The sequence below is a fragment of the Molossus molossus genome, unplaced genomic scaffold (assembly GCF_014108415.1).
Source record: "Molossus molossus isolate mMolMol1 unplaced genomic scaffold, mMolMol1.p scaffold_m16_p_3, whole genome shotgun sequence".
NCBI classification, from domain to species: domain Eukaryota; kingdom Metazoa; phylum Chordata; class Mammalia; order Chiroptera; family Molossidae; genus Molossus; species Molossus molossus.
In genome coordinates this window covers 119,862,770-119,881,791 of record NW_023425366.1, presented here as the reverse complement: position 1 = coordinate 119,881,791, position 19,022 = coordinate 119,862,770, and the positions used below count along the sequence as shown (strand labels likewise).

Sequence of the window (19,022 nt, the reverse complement as noted above, 5' to 3'; positions counted from 1 at the left end):
GCTACCTGAGCCAGGACAGCCCTCTCCCCTCCACCTGTGGGGGAGGGGGGTGCCTGGCTCTCCTGACACTTGGCCTGTGCTAACCAGAGAGCACAAGCCTGGTAGGGCATGACACCATGGCCATTGTGAAAATCAAGACCTGCTGAAGGGCATGGAGGGCAGCCCAGACCTGGCAAAGGTGACTTTGTACAGTCTAGTTGGGGGCAGATTTTTCTAAAGAGGCCTGTTTTTAGTCTTCTGGGTTACCTCCAGACTTAGGGCTGGGCACAGGGCTTGGAACATAGCAAAACATCAATAAATGCCTGTTTTATGAAAGACTGGTATTGGACTTTGTACCGCCACCCTACTTCCCTCCCCACGCACCCCTGCCACTGCAACACAGGGTGGGTTGCATAGCATCCCACAGAGAACATGCTTGAAACTAGGATGGCTTCCAGGAGGCTCTGCTGCAGTAAGGTTAGCTTACTTAAACCTCACACCCTGGAATGGTTAGGTCAGCTTTGTGTCCACCAGCCTTTGCCCTGACCAGCATGGCTTTCTCTAAGTGAACTATGCTATGGCCCTGGCTCCTAGCTTGCATCTCCAGTCACTTGACACTGTGGATTGCGACAGTCAGGACTCCCCAGGCACTGGCAGCTTTCACAGCATGGGTGTCTTCACCAGGAGCCCTTTCCTACTCTGGTTTTGCTTTGTGCTTCACTTTTCCTGTCCCTTTAGAACCTGTCCCTTTGTAATGAGCCCAAGATGGGGTTGAGTTTCCAGCTCTGGAATTGAAATCCCAGAATAATCTTCGACTACGTCCTCCCACCCTACACCTACACTAAGGCTAGACAGCTGCAGCCTCCGTGTGAAGTCTGCTGTTAAGGCGAGAGCAAGGAACACTAGTCAGCATGGGTTTGAGAGTTTAATATGCATTTGGGTTCACACAGTGCATTAAGAGCAGAGATGGGGCGCAGAAGAGGAAGGTGTCGCTGGTTGCCGCACCTGCTGTGCTCCTGCTGTGGGTGACAATGCCCTGACAGGCCTGCTCAATATCTATACCCACCTTGAGCCGACCTCGCAGAGCCAACGTCAGCACCACCAACCTCACAGGCACCAGCTGCCCTGCTGTTGCCCCATGGCAGAGTCCAAATCCCAGACACTCTAGGCCTGGGAGGAGCTAAAGGCTCAGGATACCCTTTATTGCTGAAAACTCAGAATACGAGTGAAAGACTGTTGTAATTCTGAGACTAGGAGAGAAGCCACAGGCTGTAGGCAGACACCACTGGGTGCAGGGCAAGGCACCAGGAAGGAGATGGCCTAAAGGAACAGTTTCCCAGGCTCTACCCTACAAGTGCAGCTGGAGAATCTGCTTATCAGGCCTGTTCCCAAAGGTCAGCAACTTAGGGAATAGGCAGAAAAGACCAGGGCTCTCTACCAAGAACCTGTGGCCAGTCAGTGAACCCTGCCAGTCCTCCAGCTGGCCACTGATAAAGGATTCCAGAGCCAAGCTAGTTGGTCTTATGGACCATTGGCACCTAACCCCTACACAATCAAGGGTACGGGAGGACAGGAAGAAATTGGATGCTTTGTAGAAACCATTTTTCCTGTTGTTGGGGACACCCGTTTCTTCCCCACCTAAGGGGCACTCTGGGTAACAGGCATTCCTTGGCCTGCACATGACTTTAGTTCTGCTGCTCACTACAGGGCATGGAGACATCTGACATCATCAGTGGATTTGCCCTATGAGATGGAGCACAGCTATTAACATGCTTAAGATTCAATTCCACCCCTTGACAAAGTTGTTCAAAAGTTTAAAAAAATAATTTTTGGTAACAACACTGCTTTGAACTCCCTACACAGCAGGCCAAAGTTCAGCAAAGGCATCTGTGTCCTCCTGGCCATTCAGCCAACAATATGCTCAGTCCATGTCACTTGTGTTTAAATGCACATTTGAAAAACCAAGGTTTAGCTGGGCTGAGTTTACAGAGCTCCACAACTACGTATGAGGAGCAGCAGCCCTGGGCATCTGAAACACAACATTCAATTACAACATCAGAGTGGTTTTTAAGGAAGTATGGGGTGGTGATAGTGAGGGCAGCACCCCACACCCCAAGGATAGGGAGACACTACCAGGGGGCAGCCCCCTCCTCCACTCCCACCATGCAAGTGAGCTGGGATACAGTAGCAAGTTGCTCTGCTGATGACCACACCCATGGGGCCATGGGTTGGTCTGTACAAGTTTCTCCTGACAGTCAAAATAATCAGCCCCTTTCTCCCCTTTGCTCTACAAAGGGGCTTGATCCCTGAATGAAATTTTCAATAAAATACGTGACACCACCAGCCCCACCTCAGTCCCTTAGGTTATCTGAATCCTAGACAGATGCTCTTGCCAATGGCAACCAAGGCCCAGCACCCTCACAATGCCCTCTAAGTTTGAAAGTGTATCTTAGGCCCTGGCCAGGTAGCTCAGTTGGTTAGAGCATCTCCTGATATGCCAAGGTTGTAGGTTCGAACCCCAGTCTGGGCACATACAAGAACCAATGAGTGCATAAATAAGTAGAACAACAAATTTATGTTTCTCTTTACCTCTCTCTCTAAAAAAAAAATTAAAAAGTGCATCTTAAATTATAATCATCTGTAACAAAATCGCCCCCCCCCAACATTTACTTACAAAGTTAACTAGTGCCTCTGCTTAACTCCAAAGTATACTCTTTGAAGCCACCTAGTTAAGCAAGTGCTTAAGCCCCACCTATTAATTTGGTTAAGTGGTTTTCAATTTTTTTTATTCTGTAGATTAAAGACACTAAATCTTTAACCTTGAAGGGCAGGCAAAAGGTCGGCTATGCTGTCAACATAGAAGTCAGGGACCATTTTCCTCTTAGACATGCAGTCACTTTCCTGATTACTCTTCACATCTCCCAGAGTGGAGACTCCAGTGAGGGTCAGGATGGTCTTCAGGCCACAGGTGACTCCCAGGAGGATGTCTGTGTCCAGGCGATCTCCCACCATGACCGTGCGTTCCGGGTTGATGCCGTACTCCTGGGACACGCAGTCGAAGATAAAGCGGCTAGGCTTCCCTATGATGTCGGCCTGGCGCTGGGCGGCCATCTCCACGGCTCGGACCAGACAGCCGGTACCTGCGGGGCGGAGAGGGGAAGGGAGTAGAGCGCCCGGGGTCAGAGGACTGGAGGGGCCTGCCGCCTGCCCTCCAACCTCCCGTCCCCGGGACGCACGGACCCGCGATGAAGCAGCCGTTCTCGAGGGGGAGCCGGTTGTCCATGTTGGTGCCCACGAGCAGGCAGTTGGGCTGCTGCAGGTAGCGCACGGCCTTGGTGAGCTTCATGTAGCTGAAGTGCGGGTCGAAGCCCACGACAACGGCGCGCACACCGGGCTCGAGTGGTGCTTCTAACCAGGCGCCAGGGCCGTCGCCGTGCAGGGGATCCGGGCCTACGCCCACGCAGGCGACGCCCACGGCCTCCAGCTCGGCTGCCAGGGCCGCACTACCCAGCACGTAGGCCTTGGGAGCCGGAGGGCCAGTCAGGTGCTGGCGCAGGTAGAGTGCGGTGCAGTAGGCCGTGCCGAAGACTTCAGGGCTGGCTCCGGGTCCTGCAGGGCCGCCGAAGCCCAGGCGCCGCAGCTTCTCGGCGTAGGCCTCACGGGTCTTGCTGCTGTTATTGGTGATGAAACCGAGGCGCTTGCCGCGGGCCCGCAACGCCGTTAGGGTCTCAGGCGCGCCAGACACTGCCGTCTCGCCGCGCCACAGCACGCCGTCGCAGTCGAACAGCAGTGTGTCCACGTCGGCCAGCAGCGCCTGGGCCCGCTCGGCGCTGAGCCTCACGCAGCGGGCGTCATCGCCGCCTGTCTCCGACTCTGCCATGGCCGTCCGCCGCCGTCGCCGCCACCGGCCGCCACCGGCCGCTCCTCACAGCCGCCCGCCACAGTGCCCGCCCCGCCCCCGCCGTGCTCATTGGCCCCCCACCTCATGCGCACCGCCCATTGGACACTGACTGCGCCAATCCGCCCCAGCCTGCCCGGGTTGCGGGAGCTCAGCGCCAACCCTCACGGCCCGGCTCAGGGGAGCGACCAGTCATTGGCTCTAGGGCCAAGGGCGCTCCAATGATTGGCTGGCAGGGAGCCAACCGGCATTCGGAGTGGAGCGTTCACTGCGGAAACGCTGCGGTGCGGAGAGAGGGCGCAGGACGTAAGGCCGCTGCTTATTGGGCAGCTCAATGGGAGCTCTCTCATTGGAGGCGCGTGGTCAGCCTAGGTGACGGAGATCTTTAATCGAATGAACCTGGGCCAAGCATGCTACTGATTGGCTGGCTTCTCTCCCGTCTTGCGGGCGGGGCTCTCTGCAGGAGCGCTGTAGGATGGGGTGCTGCTCCACTTTGGGAGGCAGTTACGTTCTCAACTTTGCTTCGGCTTCACTGGGTAGTGTCCTCTCTACTGGACGTTCTGCGGACATGGTGTCAGCGTGCAGACCGATTATGGCCGGTCCTGAAAGCTACCTCGGCGTTCCTTCCCAACAAGTCTTACGTTCTCATTTACAGTCCTTTGCAAAAATGCTTTCCCTGTGGCTTTAGTGGTTTAGTGAACCACTTCAAGGCAGTGGGGTTAGTATCCTTAATTGGTCGCAATCATCATCGTTATTATTAGGTTATTGTTATCTTTTGAGGTGTAATGTATAATAAAGTGCATAAATCTTAAGTGTGCAGCTTGATGAAATTTTTACATACCTATATACATGTGTAAACACAACCCAGGTCAAGATTCAGAACATTTCCATCACTCCACAAAGTTTCCTCTCATCACTATCCAGCCAATAGCAGAGACCCCTCCCCCAACCTCTTTTTCGACTTCTACAGCATGGAGCCATAGCCTCCTTTGTCTGTTCTAGACCATCCTAAAAACAAGCTCTTACTGTGTGTACTCTTCTGGGTCTTGCTTCTTTGGATCAACATAATGTCTGTGGAATGCTTCCTCCTCAAGTGTTTTTGTTTAGTTTTGGTTACCACGTGGGCCATTGTAAGAATATACTAATGTTGCCCGGCGGTGTGGCTCAGTGGTTGAGCGTCAACCCATGCACCAAGAGGTCGCTGGTTCGATTCCCAGTCAGGGCACATGCCCAGGTTGTGGGCCTGATCCCCAGTGGGGGGCATGCAGGAGGCAGCCAATCTATGTTCTCTCTCATCGATGTGAGAGACATGGGTTTATTAAGAGTTACATGTACACTGGCGATGGCCAACCAGTGAGGTTTGCTGCCACACTGGCTGCCACCTGTGAAGTTGTCCCACTAAGTGGGCCACATCATGGGCGGCTGATTGGTGTTATTGTTTTGCCACCACCCAGATTTTCCTGACACAAAGTTTTATAGAATACAGAAACCAGAGAAAAACAGGGCATGTGGGGGGGGGGCATGATGTACCCATATGTTGTGTGAGTCAGACTGGACATGGTGTTCTAGACCAACGAGGCAGACCAGACTCCGACTCCGAACTGGGTTCAAATTAAGAGAGCTTTATTAGCCGGGCGGCGACTGTCCCATCCTACGCAGAGGAGAGAGCAGCCCCGAGCTCAGGGGGTGGGTTGCTTATATAGTTTTCTTAGCCCCTGTTAAGAAATTGGGCTAAGGGTCTGCGAGCAAGCAAACATGTACATAAATGGATATCTGTGGTTAGCCATTATGTCTGAAGGGTAAGCAGTTCTATTTGCACAATATAGTGGTCAGCTCCGGCTGATGCCTATCTCTTTCCCTCCTACCTAGTTCCTGTAATCCTCTTAGGGTCCAGGGCAAGGTCTACCAAGAGGGAAATTTTTTATTTTTTTTTATCATCCTCCCCTGAGGACATTTTTTTATTTTTTGTTCAGGTAGAGTGGGAGGAAGAAAGAGGAACAGAGAGAGAGAAACATCGATGTGAAAGGGACACATCAAGAGGCCGCCACCCGCACAACCAACCAGGGCCAGGGACAAACTGCAACCGAAGTACATGCCCTTAGAGGGAACTGAACCCGGGTCTCTCCGGACCGCAGGCCGATGCTCTAACCGCTGAGCCAAACCGGCCAGGGCCCAAATGGGAAATTTTAAAAAAAATTATTATTTTTTTGGTACGTTCCTCTAGCGGGAACCGAATCCGGGACTCTCTGGTCCTCAGGCCAACGCTCCAACCGCTGAGCCAAACTGACCAGGGCCCAAGTAGGAAATTTTTAACTACAAGTTTTCACAGTACTTTAGCTATATGTTCTTTATGTTTTATTGCCCTATTGTCTGTCCTTCACAATGGGTTCAGAAACCTTGGTACTTGAGTTCTGGCTAGGAAAAAATTCAGTCAAGACTCAAACTATAAGAGAACATTTATTTTGAAAAAGTGAGTGGTAGAAAAAATAGGCTCAGTAGGTAATGTGCCTGGGTGTGAGGCAAAGGGGAAGTGGAGTAAGAGGGGAAAGGCAGGGCATATAAACGGGAAGGAGAGTGAGCTGGGTCCTCCTTCCTAAGGGCCTTCAAAGGGGAATTTTAGGGGTGGTCCCAGGGGAACATCCCAATAGCATACTCATCAGCTTTCCAGGTGTGTCTTTTCAGTGTCGTGGTCTCCACTGATCGGTTTGCACCAAGCAGGGGGTCATCAGTCAGTGCAGCTGGTGCTGAGATCAGCTGCCCAGTTTTGTTGCTTTTCTGGAGCTGAAATGCAATATGAAAAGTCAAGGGCTCTAAACTGCATGATCAGCGATATGCTAGGGGAGGAAAGGTTACCCTGGGGGCAAGGTCCTTGTTTACCCAGCTTTGCCTGTTGCTAGGCACCCAGAGATTCCCGCCCTGGTGACCTTCTGTACCTGGCCCATTGTACCCTGGTCTTTGTTCTGCTCATGTCTACTACAGATGAACCTGGAAAAATGCTAAGCAAAAGAAGTCAGATGCAAAAGGCCACATGTGTAATTCTATTTTTATGAAATGTCCAGAAATGGTAAAACCATAGAAACAGAAAGTGGTTGCCAGGGGCTGGGATGAGGGTACAATGAGGAGTGACTGCTAATGGGTACAAGTTTTCTTTTAGAATGACAACAAAGTTCAGAAACTAGATGGTGGTGATGGTTGCACAAAATTGCGAATGTTCTAAACCTCCACAATGATAAATGTTATGTGTATTGATCACAACTTAAAAATTTACAAAAAAAATAAAAGGCTTAGTGAAGCTACCCCGTGCATGAGCCATCCCAAACTTGTTTTACTCCCCAGACCCAGGCAACCACCAAGGGAGGTTGCGACATGTGCGGGGGCGGGGCGTCGGGCTAGGATCCCGGCGTGGTGCCCAGGGCCGCAGCACCCTCTCAAGGCTAGCCAGGTGGCGCCGCCAGTCCACCTTGCCCCTATACTTCAGCTCTGTAGCCTACATGCAGCTTTCGGAACGGAGCCCAGCCTTTCCCGGTCCCGCCCCAGCCTTCCGTTCCTCTTGAACGGCCGCGCTCCCTCCCTGCTAAGCCAAACCCCAAAGGTCCTCCTCTGGATCCGTCCCGCGGGTTATTTCCCTCCACCGTAATCACGCCTTCATAAGAAGCCCCGCCTCATTGTCTTTCGGTATAAGCCCTCCCCCACCTGCCCATCAAACTTACCCTGGCCACGCCCCGGCATCCTACCCTTGTCGTTCTCTCTCGCTAGCTCCGGCGCGGCTCGTTGTTATGACGACACGGTCGTAAATCCGCCATCTTCCTGCGGCGCGTTGCGACATGGAGGGCGCGATGGCAGTGCGGGTGACGGCCGCGCATACGGCAGAAGCCCGGGCCGAAGCCAGGCGGGAAGCGGGCGAGGGCGGGGTCGAGGCGGCGGCGTCGGCGGCCTTGGCCCCTGGCGGCTTCCTCGGCCTCCCGGCGCCCTTTAATGAGGAAGGTAACACGGTCGGATGGGGCAGGGTGCAGCCGCAGTGGGGGCGACTCAGCCCGGGCTGGCGGAGGACCTGAGCTACAGGCGCAGCTGACTTTCCCAGACCCGGATTTCTTGCGGACCTCCCGGGTCCTCATGGGACCCCCTCCGAGCCCCCCACGAGCCCCCGGTTTTCTCATACTCTCGGGCCTCACCCCCGTGGGTTCCGGTGTTCACTGGTGGATACTCAAAGTTGCCCAAACCTCCGGGGCTGTCCGTATATGTAGACCTTAACAAACGCCTCCACTGCCAGCCCTGCCCTCTTAGGCCTGCGGCCCGGCCCCTCTGGCTTCCTCTCTGGCACGGCCCTGCTCTCCTCTGGGCCCCCTTCCACTGCACCTGACAGGCCGCTAAAACCCTGGCTGGGGTGTGACTAGGGGCTCTAGGAGGACGGGGCCTCGGGTTTCTCCAGGATTTGGGCTTTGTCTGGGCTGGCTCTTGGGGAGGAGAGCCTGTGCACTGCAGCCAGCCTTTGGGCTCCATCCTAGACCTGCCACTTTCTAGCTATTCGATCCTGAGCAAGTGACCACACACCTCTCTGAGCCTCCATTTCCTATTACAAAATGGGGATGCTGCTGATAATAATGTATCAAGCACTTAGCCTGCAACAGCTTTTTAATCCTCAGAACAACTCTGGACACTATTATTGTTATAATTCCCATTTTGTGAGTGAGGTATGTTGAGGTTCAAAAATGTGAAAGTGACCAGGTCACCCAACTAGTAAGTAGCAAGGACTGTATTAGATGCCAGGACAGTGTGACAGCTCAACACACTCCCTTAACTTCTGTGTTCTGTCCTCTCATAGGACATTGGTAAAAATGAAAATAGAGCATGTAAATCACTGAAAACTGTGCTAGGAAACACTGAGGGCTCACTTATAGGGACGTAGCTTTTGTTGTTGTTGTTTTTTGTTTATGCCCCTAGCGGGAACCGAACCCAGGACTCTGGCCCACAGGCCGACGCTCAACCGCTGAGCCAAACCGGCCAGGGCTAGGGACGTAGCTTTTGGCGATGGAACTACAGTCTCTGCCCTCTGAGCTTGTCCTATGAAGCTGTAGACTGGGCCACACAGGAAGAGGTTGGATAGTGATTTTGGGATGGTGGTTTTTGTCCCCACAGCATTCATATTCTTGGTACAGTTTTTTCTTTTTTTTTTTTTTACTCCTTATTGCAGCTTGGGAAGGGGCAGTACCACCAGGGACAGGGCCAACTTGAAGAGGCATCTCTTTGGAGGTTGCTGTGCACTGATGATGGGCATGCTCATGGCCTTGTCTCAGTGTCTCATGTGCTGGGTGTGTCCCCTTCTGTGGCAGGAGTTCCTTCAAAGGCAACACTCTGGTGCCGAGTCAGATTCAGCAAGTGGGCTGGGAGGGTTAAAAGTGTGCAGACACCTCAGTGCTTGGCTTGTGACTGAAGCATCTGAATGGGACTGTCCTCTGTCAGGTGTCCTGTAGTCGAGTCATGACTGTGATTTGGCCCTTTGTTTGCTTATTAATTCAACAGACATTGACCTCGTTTCTGTGTGCCAGGCCTGGGTTTGACCTTAATGTAGGTCAAACCACATGTGAGGTGGTGCGAACTGGTGGGCTTTATGGAAGCAGAGGGAACACCTCCCTATCTCTTTGTATAAACAGTGGGGTATCTGGAGTAGACCCTCAGGTTCAGTCCCCAACAGTCACCAGCTGGGCAGCCTTGAATCTCAAGTTGTTTTTCTAGAGTGGAAGTAGTCATCTCCATTTCCCCAGGGGGCTGTCTGCTTGGTGACCTCCACAGTGAGATACCTGGAGTGTAGTAGGGACTTAGCAGAGGAGCAGGCAGGTCAGTCCAGATGGTGAGGGCCTCAGGTGCTGTGACCCTAAAGCCCCTCAGAGAAGTTCCACCCTGGGCGCCTTCACCAGAGCAGGGAGGTGTTGCCTGTGGGAACCAAGGAAGCACCAAGCCAGAGTGAGAAAATAGTGGTTATGGGTCAGGGTGCCCTCTCTTCTGTGTTTGCCAAGGGCCGGCCTCTTAGCCAGAACCTTGTGGGCACCAGCATCTCTTCTCCCTCTGCTGTAGTCTTCATTGGGTCAGCCCGTTTTACAGATGAGAGAACAGACCCAGATGTCCCTGAGGTGCCAAGGGCACATGCAAACCCCATAAAACCACTATCCCTAAACTGCGTTGGACAAATCCTTCTGTCTTCCGACCATTCTGGGGTACAGTAGCCTCAGTGGATTCCTGCAGCCTGTGTACAGTCAGGGCCCACCCCTGTCTAATGCTGCTCTCCTTGAGGTAGGCCCTGCTTCTGCAGACCTCCAGAGGATGGGGGCTTGCACCTTGGGCCCCTGAGAGTGTTCTTGGCTCCTCAGAGGGCCGGGGAAGGCACCTCTGGTTCTTATGCCACACTTGGGTAGATTTGGCCTGGGGCTGGAGGCCCTCCCAAATCCCACTGACCACAGGCTTATTACAGATGAGGACGATGTGCACAGATGTGGCCGCTGCCAGGCAGAGTTCACTGCCCTGGAGGACTTTGTTCAACACAAGCTCCAGAAGGTCTGCCAGCGGACTCCCCAGGAGGCCCTGCCTGCCACCCCTGCGGCTGCTGCGCTGCTGGGCCAGGAGGTGAGCCCACCACCCACGCACATGCATGGGTGTGCTCCTCTCCTCCTTGGACTCACCTGACAGCAGGAGGAGGAGGAGGTGGCATGCTAGGACAGACCTGTGCAGCTGGTTCCCTGAGACACTGGGGCGGGCAGAGGGTAGGCATCTAGTTTCGGGTGAGGGAGAGTCTGAGCCCTACCACCAAGATCCTGGTGGTGCTCTGGGATTTCCTCAATGGCCCAACCTTCTCAGCAGCCTTTAGTCGAAGCATGTACAGTTGGAGTCTGCGGTCCCTCCTTTGTTGTAGCCCAAGGCCTATCTTGGTTCAGGGGTATCATGGTGGCTTTTGCATTTTTGGCTTGTCTCCTATCCTGTACATATAGTTCCTGAGAATCCCACAAATGTGGTTCTTTGGGTCCCACCACCCCATAATAAATGGTGAACTTTTGTTGTACCCCATGCATGCTTGGGGCTGTACACACAGAGTTAAGGTCCATACCGCCCTACGTGGTGGGCACTCTTGTCATCCTCTTCTTAGGGAAGTGGGAAAAGAGACTCTGAGAGAAGTCAGTTACCTTAGGTCACCACAGGAAGTAGCCCAGAGTTTGTCTTATTCTGACCCTGTGCTCTTTACCTACCCACGCAGGATGGCTAGGGTGGAGGCTCTCATCTCCAAGAAGATCACCACTCTAAGCCTGACTCCCAGCCTGGTCCAGGGTGTCCTAGCCATTCTGCATGGACATAAACCCAAGCCCACACTCAATAAACCAAGGGAGCTCTGGAGCCCCGCAGATTAGTCCCCTGTGTCCCCTGTTTCCTATTGGTAGGTGGTCCCGGCGGTGGCAAGTCCGGAGGAGCCTATCACTTTGGCCCACATTGTTGTGGAGGCAGCTGCTCTGACACCAGACATCAGCCACACGCCTGATATTGTTGGTAAGCTGGCGCCACTGGCTATATACACTCATGGCTTTCAGCTCTGAACTGTTGCTGACTTGGTAGCCATCTGTGGTTAAGGCTGGAGGCTGGGGACCTATGCTGCCCACACTCCTCTGTTTCCCCGAGCAAGACCTGGCCCAGGAGTAGCTGAGGCCTTGTGTGCACCTTCCCCAGGGCAGGGTCTTTAGGAGGACTGAGGATTGGGCATCAGGCCCTGCCAGCCCAGGAAAGGGGAAGCATGTAGCCTAGGCTGCCCTAGGGCATACCCGGACCTTGAGGAGTCCTCGCTTTGTGCATAATTACAAACTGGCTGCTCTCCTGCTACTTCCCTAGACTGTCTCTGCCCTGGTCCTTCCAGAGTCTTCCCCACTTTTCTGCTACCCTCCTGGTTCCTACTCACCTCCCACAGTTGGCTCTGGAGGTTTAGGGTGTGGTATGCATGGGGGGTTCACCTGCTCTTCCAGCTTGGCCTTGACCTGCTGCCTGTTCTTGGCTTTCATCTCCCCAGTGCGCACTCCCTCCCGCGTAGGGGTAGTGATTCCTGCCCTGATTCTCACAAGGCTTTTATGAGCATACAACGCCAAGTCAGCCTCTTTGATGACTTTTTAAAAGTTAAAGTACCTCCTGATGTGCAATAGGGAAGGGGTGTTGAGAGGTTTGGATTGAATCACACACTCATTCATTGGGGATAGGCCAGCATGTAGGGGGGACATTCAAAGGACAGCCCAGGGCTGAGGCAGGTGGAGGGAGCTGGGGAATGGGTGTGTGCACAGCACTGAAGGGAGGCTAGATTGGACTTGATGCCTCAGGAAGTTGGGAAAGGAATGGTGGTTACCTGGGGGCCCATTGGGCAGAGACCTTGGCAGGTACATGAGTGGGATGAGCAGCTAGACAGGAAGCAGGTTTGAGCAACAGGTAGAATTTGGCCTTGGGAAGCTCTTGGGACCATCTGGGGTAGGAAGAAGGGGTGATGAAGGAGCCCCTGGGGAGGGGAACCTTAGAGTAGGCTCTTTTGTCAAGGCCCCACCTCAGGGAGGTGATGGGACATCTGTCCCTGTCTCTATGCTGTCTTTCCCCCTGACATTCCTGTGGACCAGGATGTTCACCTGGTGCCACTCTGGGATAGGAATGTTGTTATGTGGGAGGTGGGGCCATGCTCCAGTCCTGGAGTGGTGGTTTGTTTCTGGGGTGGGTGGTGTCATATAGAAAACAAGTTCCCTGCCCTGGCATGTACACCAAAAGGTTTTGGGTTCAATTCCTAGTCAGGACACATACCTAGGTTGTGGGTTCAATCCCTGGTTGGGGTGCATATGGGAGGCAATTGGTAGGTGTTTCTGTCTTACATTGATGCCCCCCCCCCTTCCTATCTCTCTCTAAAAATCAATAAAAGCATATCCTTGAGTGAGGATTAAAAAACAAAATAAAGAAGGGAAAAAGAAAAACAAGTTCCCTGTGTTTGGGCGGCACCTATGGGCTCTAGACTCCTGTTATTTCAGGCACCTTCCCACCAACCTGACCTCTAGCCTGCCCATGCCTGCGCCTTAGCAGCTTTGGGGTCTCCTTTCTGGGTACCTCCTGCCTCTCTTGTACCCTTAGAAGTTTCCCCCTTTGCAGGCATCCTGGGTGCCTCAAATGTCCCCTTGGTGTTAGCTGCTCAGTAGTCCAGAGTACAGGGTTGGCCAGAGTCCTAATCTGCCAGCTGCTGTTGTCCCAGGGCCGGGAGTTCTCTGTCCTTGCTGGGCCCGGGGACATGGTAAGTGGGGGCTGTGGGGGCTGCTGGGGCTGAGTGATGGCTGGATACCCACTCCTGCTTCTTCCTGGGAAACAAACTTACATTTCACCTGTTACCCTTTGTACCTTCTTTGTACTGTAACACACTTTCTGGGGCAGAGCAAAGATAAAGTGTTAGGCATGCCAACCAGAGCATGGGTGAGACATGCCTTTATTTGTTTTTGAGTCAGAGGCTTCCATTCTGTTTGGAGATAATGGCTTGCCAAAACATGGTGCCAGCCTGATTGAGAAGTCTTCAAAGAAGCAGTTTCACAACTATTTCCCACTGTCATTTTTAAGAGCGGAAATTGTGAAATGTTTATAGCTTAGCTTTACACATTGTCAGATTATTGTCAGATTTCCTTTTTTTTTTTAATCCACACCCGAGGATATTTTTCTATTTATCTTCAGATAGAGTGGGAGGAAGGGAGAGAGAGAAATATTGACATGAGAGAGACACATCGACTGGTTGCCCCCTGCATGGCCCTGACCAGGGCCGGGGACAGACCGCATCTGAGGTACATACCCTTGACTGGAATCAAACTTGTGACTCTTTGGTCCGTGGGCCGACGCTCTAACCTCTGAGCCAAACCGGCCAAGGGCCAGGGCTTCTTTCCTTCTTTCTTTCTTTCTTTCTTTCTTTCTTTCTTTCTTTCTTTCTTTCTTTCTTTCTTTCTTTCTTTCTTAATATGCTTTTATTCTAGAGAGAGAGGAAGGGAGAGGAGAAAGAGAGAGAAAGAAAAAGAGAGAAACATCTATATGAGAGAGCAACATCAAATGGCTACTTTTCACACATGCCCTACTGGAGATTGAGCCTGCACCCCAGGCATGTGCCCTGACCAGGAATTGAATTGGCAACCCTTTGGTGCATGGGACGATGCTCAACCGACTGAGTGAGCCACATTGGCCAGGGCTCCTTTTTCCAAAAGGGCTCTTTAAACAATTATTTATTTATTTTATTTTTTTATTTGAGAGAGAGAAGGGAAGGAGAAAGGGAGGGAGGGAGGGAAGAAGGGAGGGAGGGAGGGAGGGAAGGAAGGAGGAAGGGAAGAAGAGAGAGGGAAAGAGAGACATTGATTTGTTCTTATTTATGCATTCATTGGTTGATTTTTTTTTTTAAAGAAACATTTAAAAAAATGTTTATATCGATTTTAGAGAGAGGGAGAGGGAAAGAAACATTGATCAAGTGCCCCCTGCATGCCCCCCCCGCCCCCTGACACTGGGGATTGAGCCTGCAACCCAGGCATCTACCCTGACTGGGAATTGAATCAGCAATCTCTTGGTGCATGGGACAATGCTCAGCCAACTGAGCCACACTGGACAGGGCACATTGGTTAATTCTTGTATGTGCCCTGACTGGGGATTGAACCCTCAGTGGGATGATGCTCTAACTAATTGAGCTACCCGGCCAGGGCAGTTGTCCAATTTTCTTCAACACTAGCAACAGGTGCAGAAGCCTCAGGCTGTCCTGGGTGTCTCATGAGCATTCATTCCCAGGCTGGGTCCCTCACCTGCCTACTTCAAAACAGATGCCAGTGGGTGACTCTGGAGATATTTTCTTCTTGTGTTAGTGGGAGCTGGGGAAGCAAACAGGGCAGATTGCAGTGAGCTGGGTTGGCCTGTCCACTGTCTCTGTGCTGGGTACTCCATTGCCCTTAGAAGTGGCAGGACCTCTGCACACATCTAGTGCTATGCGCCTCTTGGCTTAGGGGAGGGGACTTTTGCTCACCATGGTCTCCCCATTGGATACATTCTGGGGGCCTGGTGATTCGCCATTTAGCTCCAATGTAACCGAGCAGTGCTCCTGGGCTAGGATCCCAGGAGCTGGGAGGGTGTGTGGCATCCTGAGGCTCAGCCTGACCTGCTTCTCTTCAGGCAGTGGACACATCAAAGAGGTCATTGTAGCTGCTGAGGTGGATCCAGGTGACAGTGAGATGGCAGAGGCCTCGGACAGCCCTGACCATCAGGAGCCCAGGCTGGCTGGGCATGGTGAACAGGCCCAGGTCAAGTTGTTGGTGAATGAGGACGGCCGCTACGTGTGTGCATTGTGTCACAAGACCTTCAAGACGGTGAGCCCCAGGTCTTGGGCCATGCCAGCTAAGGGGGCCAGGCCTCCTGCCCAGGGAGGTGCCTAAGCCTTGCTGCCCCTCCTCCCCAGGGTAGCATCCTCAAGGCCCACATGGTCACCCACAGCAGTCGTAAGGACCATGAGTGCAAGTTGTGTGGGGCCTCCTTCCGGACCAAGGGCTCACTCATCCGGCACCACCGGCGGCACACAGGTAAGCTAGCTCAGTATGTGGGGCACCCTTGCCTCCTTGTGGGAGGCTATGGCTCCAGGTCTGCCTTCCCCACCCAAAGCTGACTCCATTCCACAGATGAGCGTCCCTATAAGTGTGCCAAGTGTGGAAAGAGCTTTCGGGAGTCAGGTGCGCTGACCCGGCACCTCAAGTCTCTCACCCCATGCACTGAAAAAATCCGATTTAGCATGAGCAAGGATGTCGTTGTTGGCAAAGAGGATGCACCTGCAGGTCAGCATGTTGAAGGCTCCCTGTTCCAGCCCTGGAGCTACCCTGGTTAGGAAGGTTTCTTTAAAGACTCTTCTTGATTCTGCCTTAAAGGGTCTGGTGCCTCCACTATGGGGACTGTTACATCATCTTCGGTGATAGGCGAGCCCATGGAGACATCGCCAGTGATTCATCTGGTGACAGATGCCAAGGGCACTGTCATCCACGAAGTCCATGTCCAGATGCAAGAGTTTCCCCTGGGCATGAAAGCCCTAGCCCCAGAGGTGGGGACCGTCTGGTGGTATGGCCTCTGTCTGCTCAGTGGCAGGCTCTGTTCTGGGCACTGGTTCCAGTGGGAATAGGACTGACCAGGGTCTGCTTTCCTGGTACTCTGGTTGCAGGGATGATGAAAGACCAGTGGGGCAGGCAAGAGCAGATGGAGCGGGCTGTGGGGCTCCTAGGGGCATTCCTGAATGAAGACACTGGGTGTTCACAGTGGTACCTGGGCCCCTTGGGTTTGCCTCGTGCGGTGGGTTCAGGTGGGTGCCATGTGCCGAGCCTTCTGGTTAACCTCCCTCCCTTCATCTCCCCTGCAGCCCCCAGCTCCCAAGGAGCTTTCCTGTACCAGTGAGGATAGTCGGGAGAACCTGCTGCACCAGGCCATGCAGAACTCTGGCATTGTTCTTGAGCGGGTCACTGGGGAGGAGGGGGCCCTGGAGCCAGTCCCTCCTACTGCATCCAGTCCTCAGCACCTGGGTGATGGTCCCCCGGAACTGCCGCTGCTGGAGGTGGAGCAGGTGGAGACAGTAGGTACCTGTGCTGCCGGTGTGCTCGTTCCTGGGGGCTGCACCTTACATGAAGCTGTTCGTTACACTGGCCTGGCCACCAGCTTTCTTACTGTTCTCCCTGCCGTCACTTTCTGCAGTGACTCTGTCTCCTGAATTTTTTACCCCTGGGCCCATGATGGAGTCTGTCAGGGTGGGGGTACTATGGGTCTGTCCTTGGTACTGCTGGGGCCCAACCTGCTGTGGATACTGGAAGGATGCTGTGATCCTCCAGCAGGTGGCCAATGAGGACTCAGCTGTACCCAGGACCCACCTTTGCCCTCGGTGCAGTGAAACCTTTCCAACAGCAGCCACCCTAGAGGCCCACAAAAGGAGCCATGCAGGTGGGTGGCAAGAGGGTGGGGCACTAGTCAGTGGATGGCCTGTGGGTGACTAGGATGGTCCCTTGGGCAGTGGGTGGTCAGAGTGGCCAGTGAGCAGGCAGCAGGTGGTTGGGGGGCAGGGGGCCCTCGGGGATTGGACCTGGCCTGACATTGCCTGTGGCCCCAGGGCCGAAGCTGTTCACGTGTGTGCAGTGTGGCAAGGCCTTCCCCAAGGCCTATTTGCTCAAGAAGCACCAGGAGGCCCACGTGCATGAGCGCCGTTTCCGCTGTGGGGACTGCGGGAAACTCTACAAGACCATTGCTCATGTTCGTGGCCACCGGCGAGTCCATTCAGATGAGCGGCCTTACCCTTGTCCTGAGTGTGGCAAGCGCTATAAGACCAAGGTGGGCCCTCTAGCCCTGACCCCTGACTTCTGACTGCCCCCCATTAGTTCCCCACTCCATAGGCCAGATCCATCCCTTGTTCTTGCCCCAGCCATCCTTTGTCACCCCTTCGCCCCCAGCCTGCTCAGTATTGGCCCAGTCCCTTCCTTGGCCCTAGAAGTCAATGGGGAAAGCCTCAGTCTGAGCTATGGCCAAGGCCAAGTTGATCCTGATGGTGGGTCTCCTCAGAATGCCCAGCAGGTGCACTTCCGGACACACCTGGAGGAGAAGCCACACGTGTGTCCATTTTGCAGCCGAGGCTTCCGGGAGAAGGGCTCGCTGGTGCGGCATGTTCGGCACCACACTGGCGAGAAGCCCTTCAAATGCTACAAGTGTGGCCGTGGCTTTGCTGAGCATGGCACGCTTAACCGGCACCTGCGCACCAAAGGTTGGGAGCTGGCGGGCAGCGGGAGGGGGTGAAGGGCAGCAAGAGGCCAACCCTGAATGAGCTCCCCATCTCAGGGGGCTGCCTGCTGGAGGTGGAGGAGCTGCTGGTGTCCGAGGAGAGCTCCACAACAGCTGCCACTGTCCTTGATGAAGACCCACACACTGTGTTGGTTGAGTTCTCATCTGTGGTGGCTGACACCCAGGAGTACATCATTGAGGTGGGTGTAGGGTAGGGCTGGGATGGGGCCCAGGGGCAGGCAAAATGGACCTTTGATTCTCTGTCTAGGCCACCTCAGATGATGCGGAGACGAGTGAAGCTACAGAGATCATCGAGGGCACCCAGACAGAGGTGAGGGGCTGGGGTAGGGGTGGGGAGGGGAGGCCTAGTGCCCTCACCCAGCCTTGTGGGCTGAGCCATGAGCCACCCACAGGTGGACAGCCATATCATGAAGGTGGTGCAGCAGATTGTACACCAGGCCAGCGCTGGGCACCAAATCATTGTGCAGAATGTGACCATGGACCAGGAAGCGGGGCTGGGTCCAGAAGCAGCTGCTGCAGACACCATTACCATTGCCACCCCTGAGAGCCTGACAGAGCAAGTGGCCATGACACTGGCTTCAGCCATCAGCGAGGGCACTGTGCTTACTGCCCGCGCAGGCGCAAATGGTGCTGAGCAGGCTACTGTGACCATGGTTTCATCGGAGGACATTGAGATCCTGGAGCATGCGGGCGAGCTGGTCATTGCCTCCCCAGAGGGCCAGCTTGAGGTGCAGACTGTCATTGTTTAGCATGGGCACCTGTAGGGGTCCCACTGGACTGGGCTGGGTCAAGAGCAAGGACCCTGAGTGCCCTACACACTCCTACCTGGCCTAGTATGGGAAAGACAGGGCTCATAATTCAGATGTTCAGACACATGGGAGTGTAAATAGTTTTTTGTTGCTTTACAATAAAACATGAAAACCCACCTCTTGTGATGTTGCGGCAGTGGCAGCCCTGGCAGGTCTGCCTGTGGCAGCACCTGCCTGCCCAGGCCACTCTGTAGACTGTTGTGTGTGGCCACCCCACCCAGTACTCCTGATGGGGCTGGCGACACCTTGGCGGCATGTGGGTGTCACTGGCATGTGGACAGGCAGCTATCTGCTGCTGCCCTGCCCTCTGGGATCTGTGACCCCGGCTTCCTGAGGCCTGATGTGGTGCCCTGGGGCAGGGGACTGAGGCCAGGAGACCAGGAGCCTCTGACAATGTGTAGAACAAACAGTAGATGTGGGCCAAGAATGGGGTTGGTCTTTCCTAATAGTGCTGCCTTAGTTTCCCTGAGGGGATGTAGTTCCAGGAGGGAGATTATGGATGACCTAGTTTC

The 19,022-nt window shown here is 53.9% G+C and overlaps 2 protein-coding genes across 8 annotated transcripts; one reads left to right on the top strand and one right to left on the bottom strand.

Annotated features, from left to right (window-relative positions):
- Positions 1-2,758: 2,758 nt before the first annotated feature.
- On the bottom strand, positions 2,759-3,928 carry LOC118642381 (phosphoglycolate phosphatase). The gene is made up of 2 exons (XM_036280119.1): positions 3,220-3,928; positions 2,759-3,119 (listed from the first exon to the last, which is right to left on the bottom strand). Exons 1-2 carry the CDS (start codon positions 3,857-3,859, stop codon positions 2,794-2,796), a joined length of 966 nt encoding a protein of 321 aa, XP_036136012.1. The 5' UTR covers positions 3,860-3,928; the 3' UTR covers positions 2,759-2,793.
- A 3,773-nt stretch (positions 3,929-7,701) lies between these two features.
- E4F1 (E4F transcription factor 1) lies at positions 7,702-18,661 on the top strand. Of its 7 annotated transcripts, none has more exons than XM_036279208.1 (14): positions 7,702-7,861; positions 10,344-10,495; positions 11,302-11,407; positions 15,056-15,249; positions 15,339-15,459; positions 15,556-15,708; positions 15,799-15,968; positions 16,281-16,490; positions 16,747-16,852; positions 17,019-17,236; positions 17,465-17,663; positions 17,738-17,880; positions 17,949-18,011; positions 18,094-18,661. In XM_036279208.1, the coding sequence occupies exons 1-14, from the start codon at positions 7,702-7,704 to the stop codon at positions 18,448-18,450; spliced, it is 2,352 nt and encodes a 783-aa protein (XP_036135101.1). In that variant the 3' UTR covers positions 18,451-18,661. The 7 variants fall into 7 exon arrangements, with proteins under 7 accessions (XP_036135101.1, XP_036135102.1, XP_036135100.1 ...); XM_036279209.1 differs by having other exon boundaries at positions 16,744-16,852; positions 18,169-18,660; XM_036279207.1 differs by having other exon boundaries at positions 16,744-16,852; positions 18,094-18,660.
- The last annotated feature ends 361 nt before the right edge of the window (positions 18,662-19,022 follow it).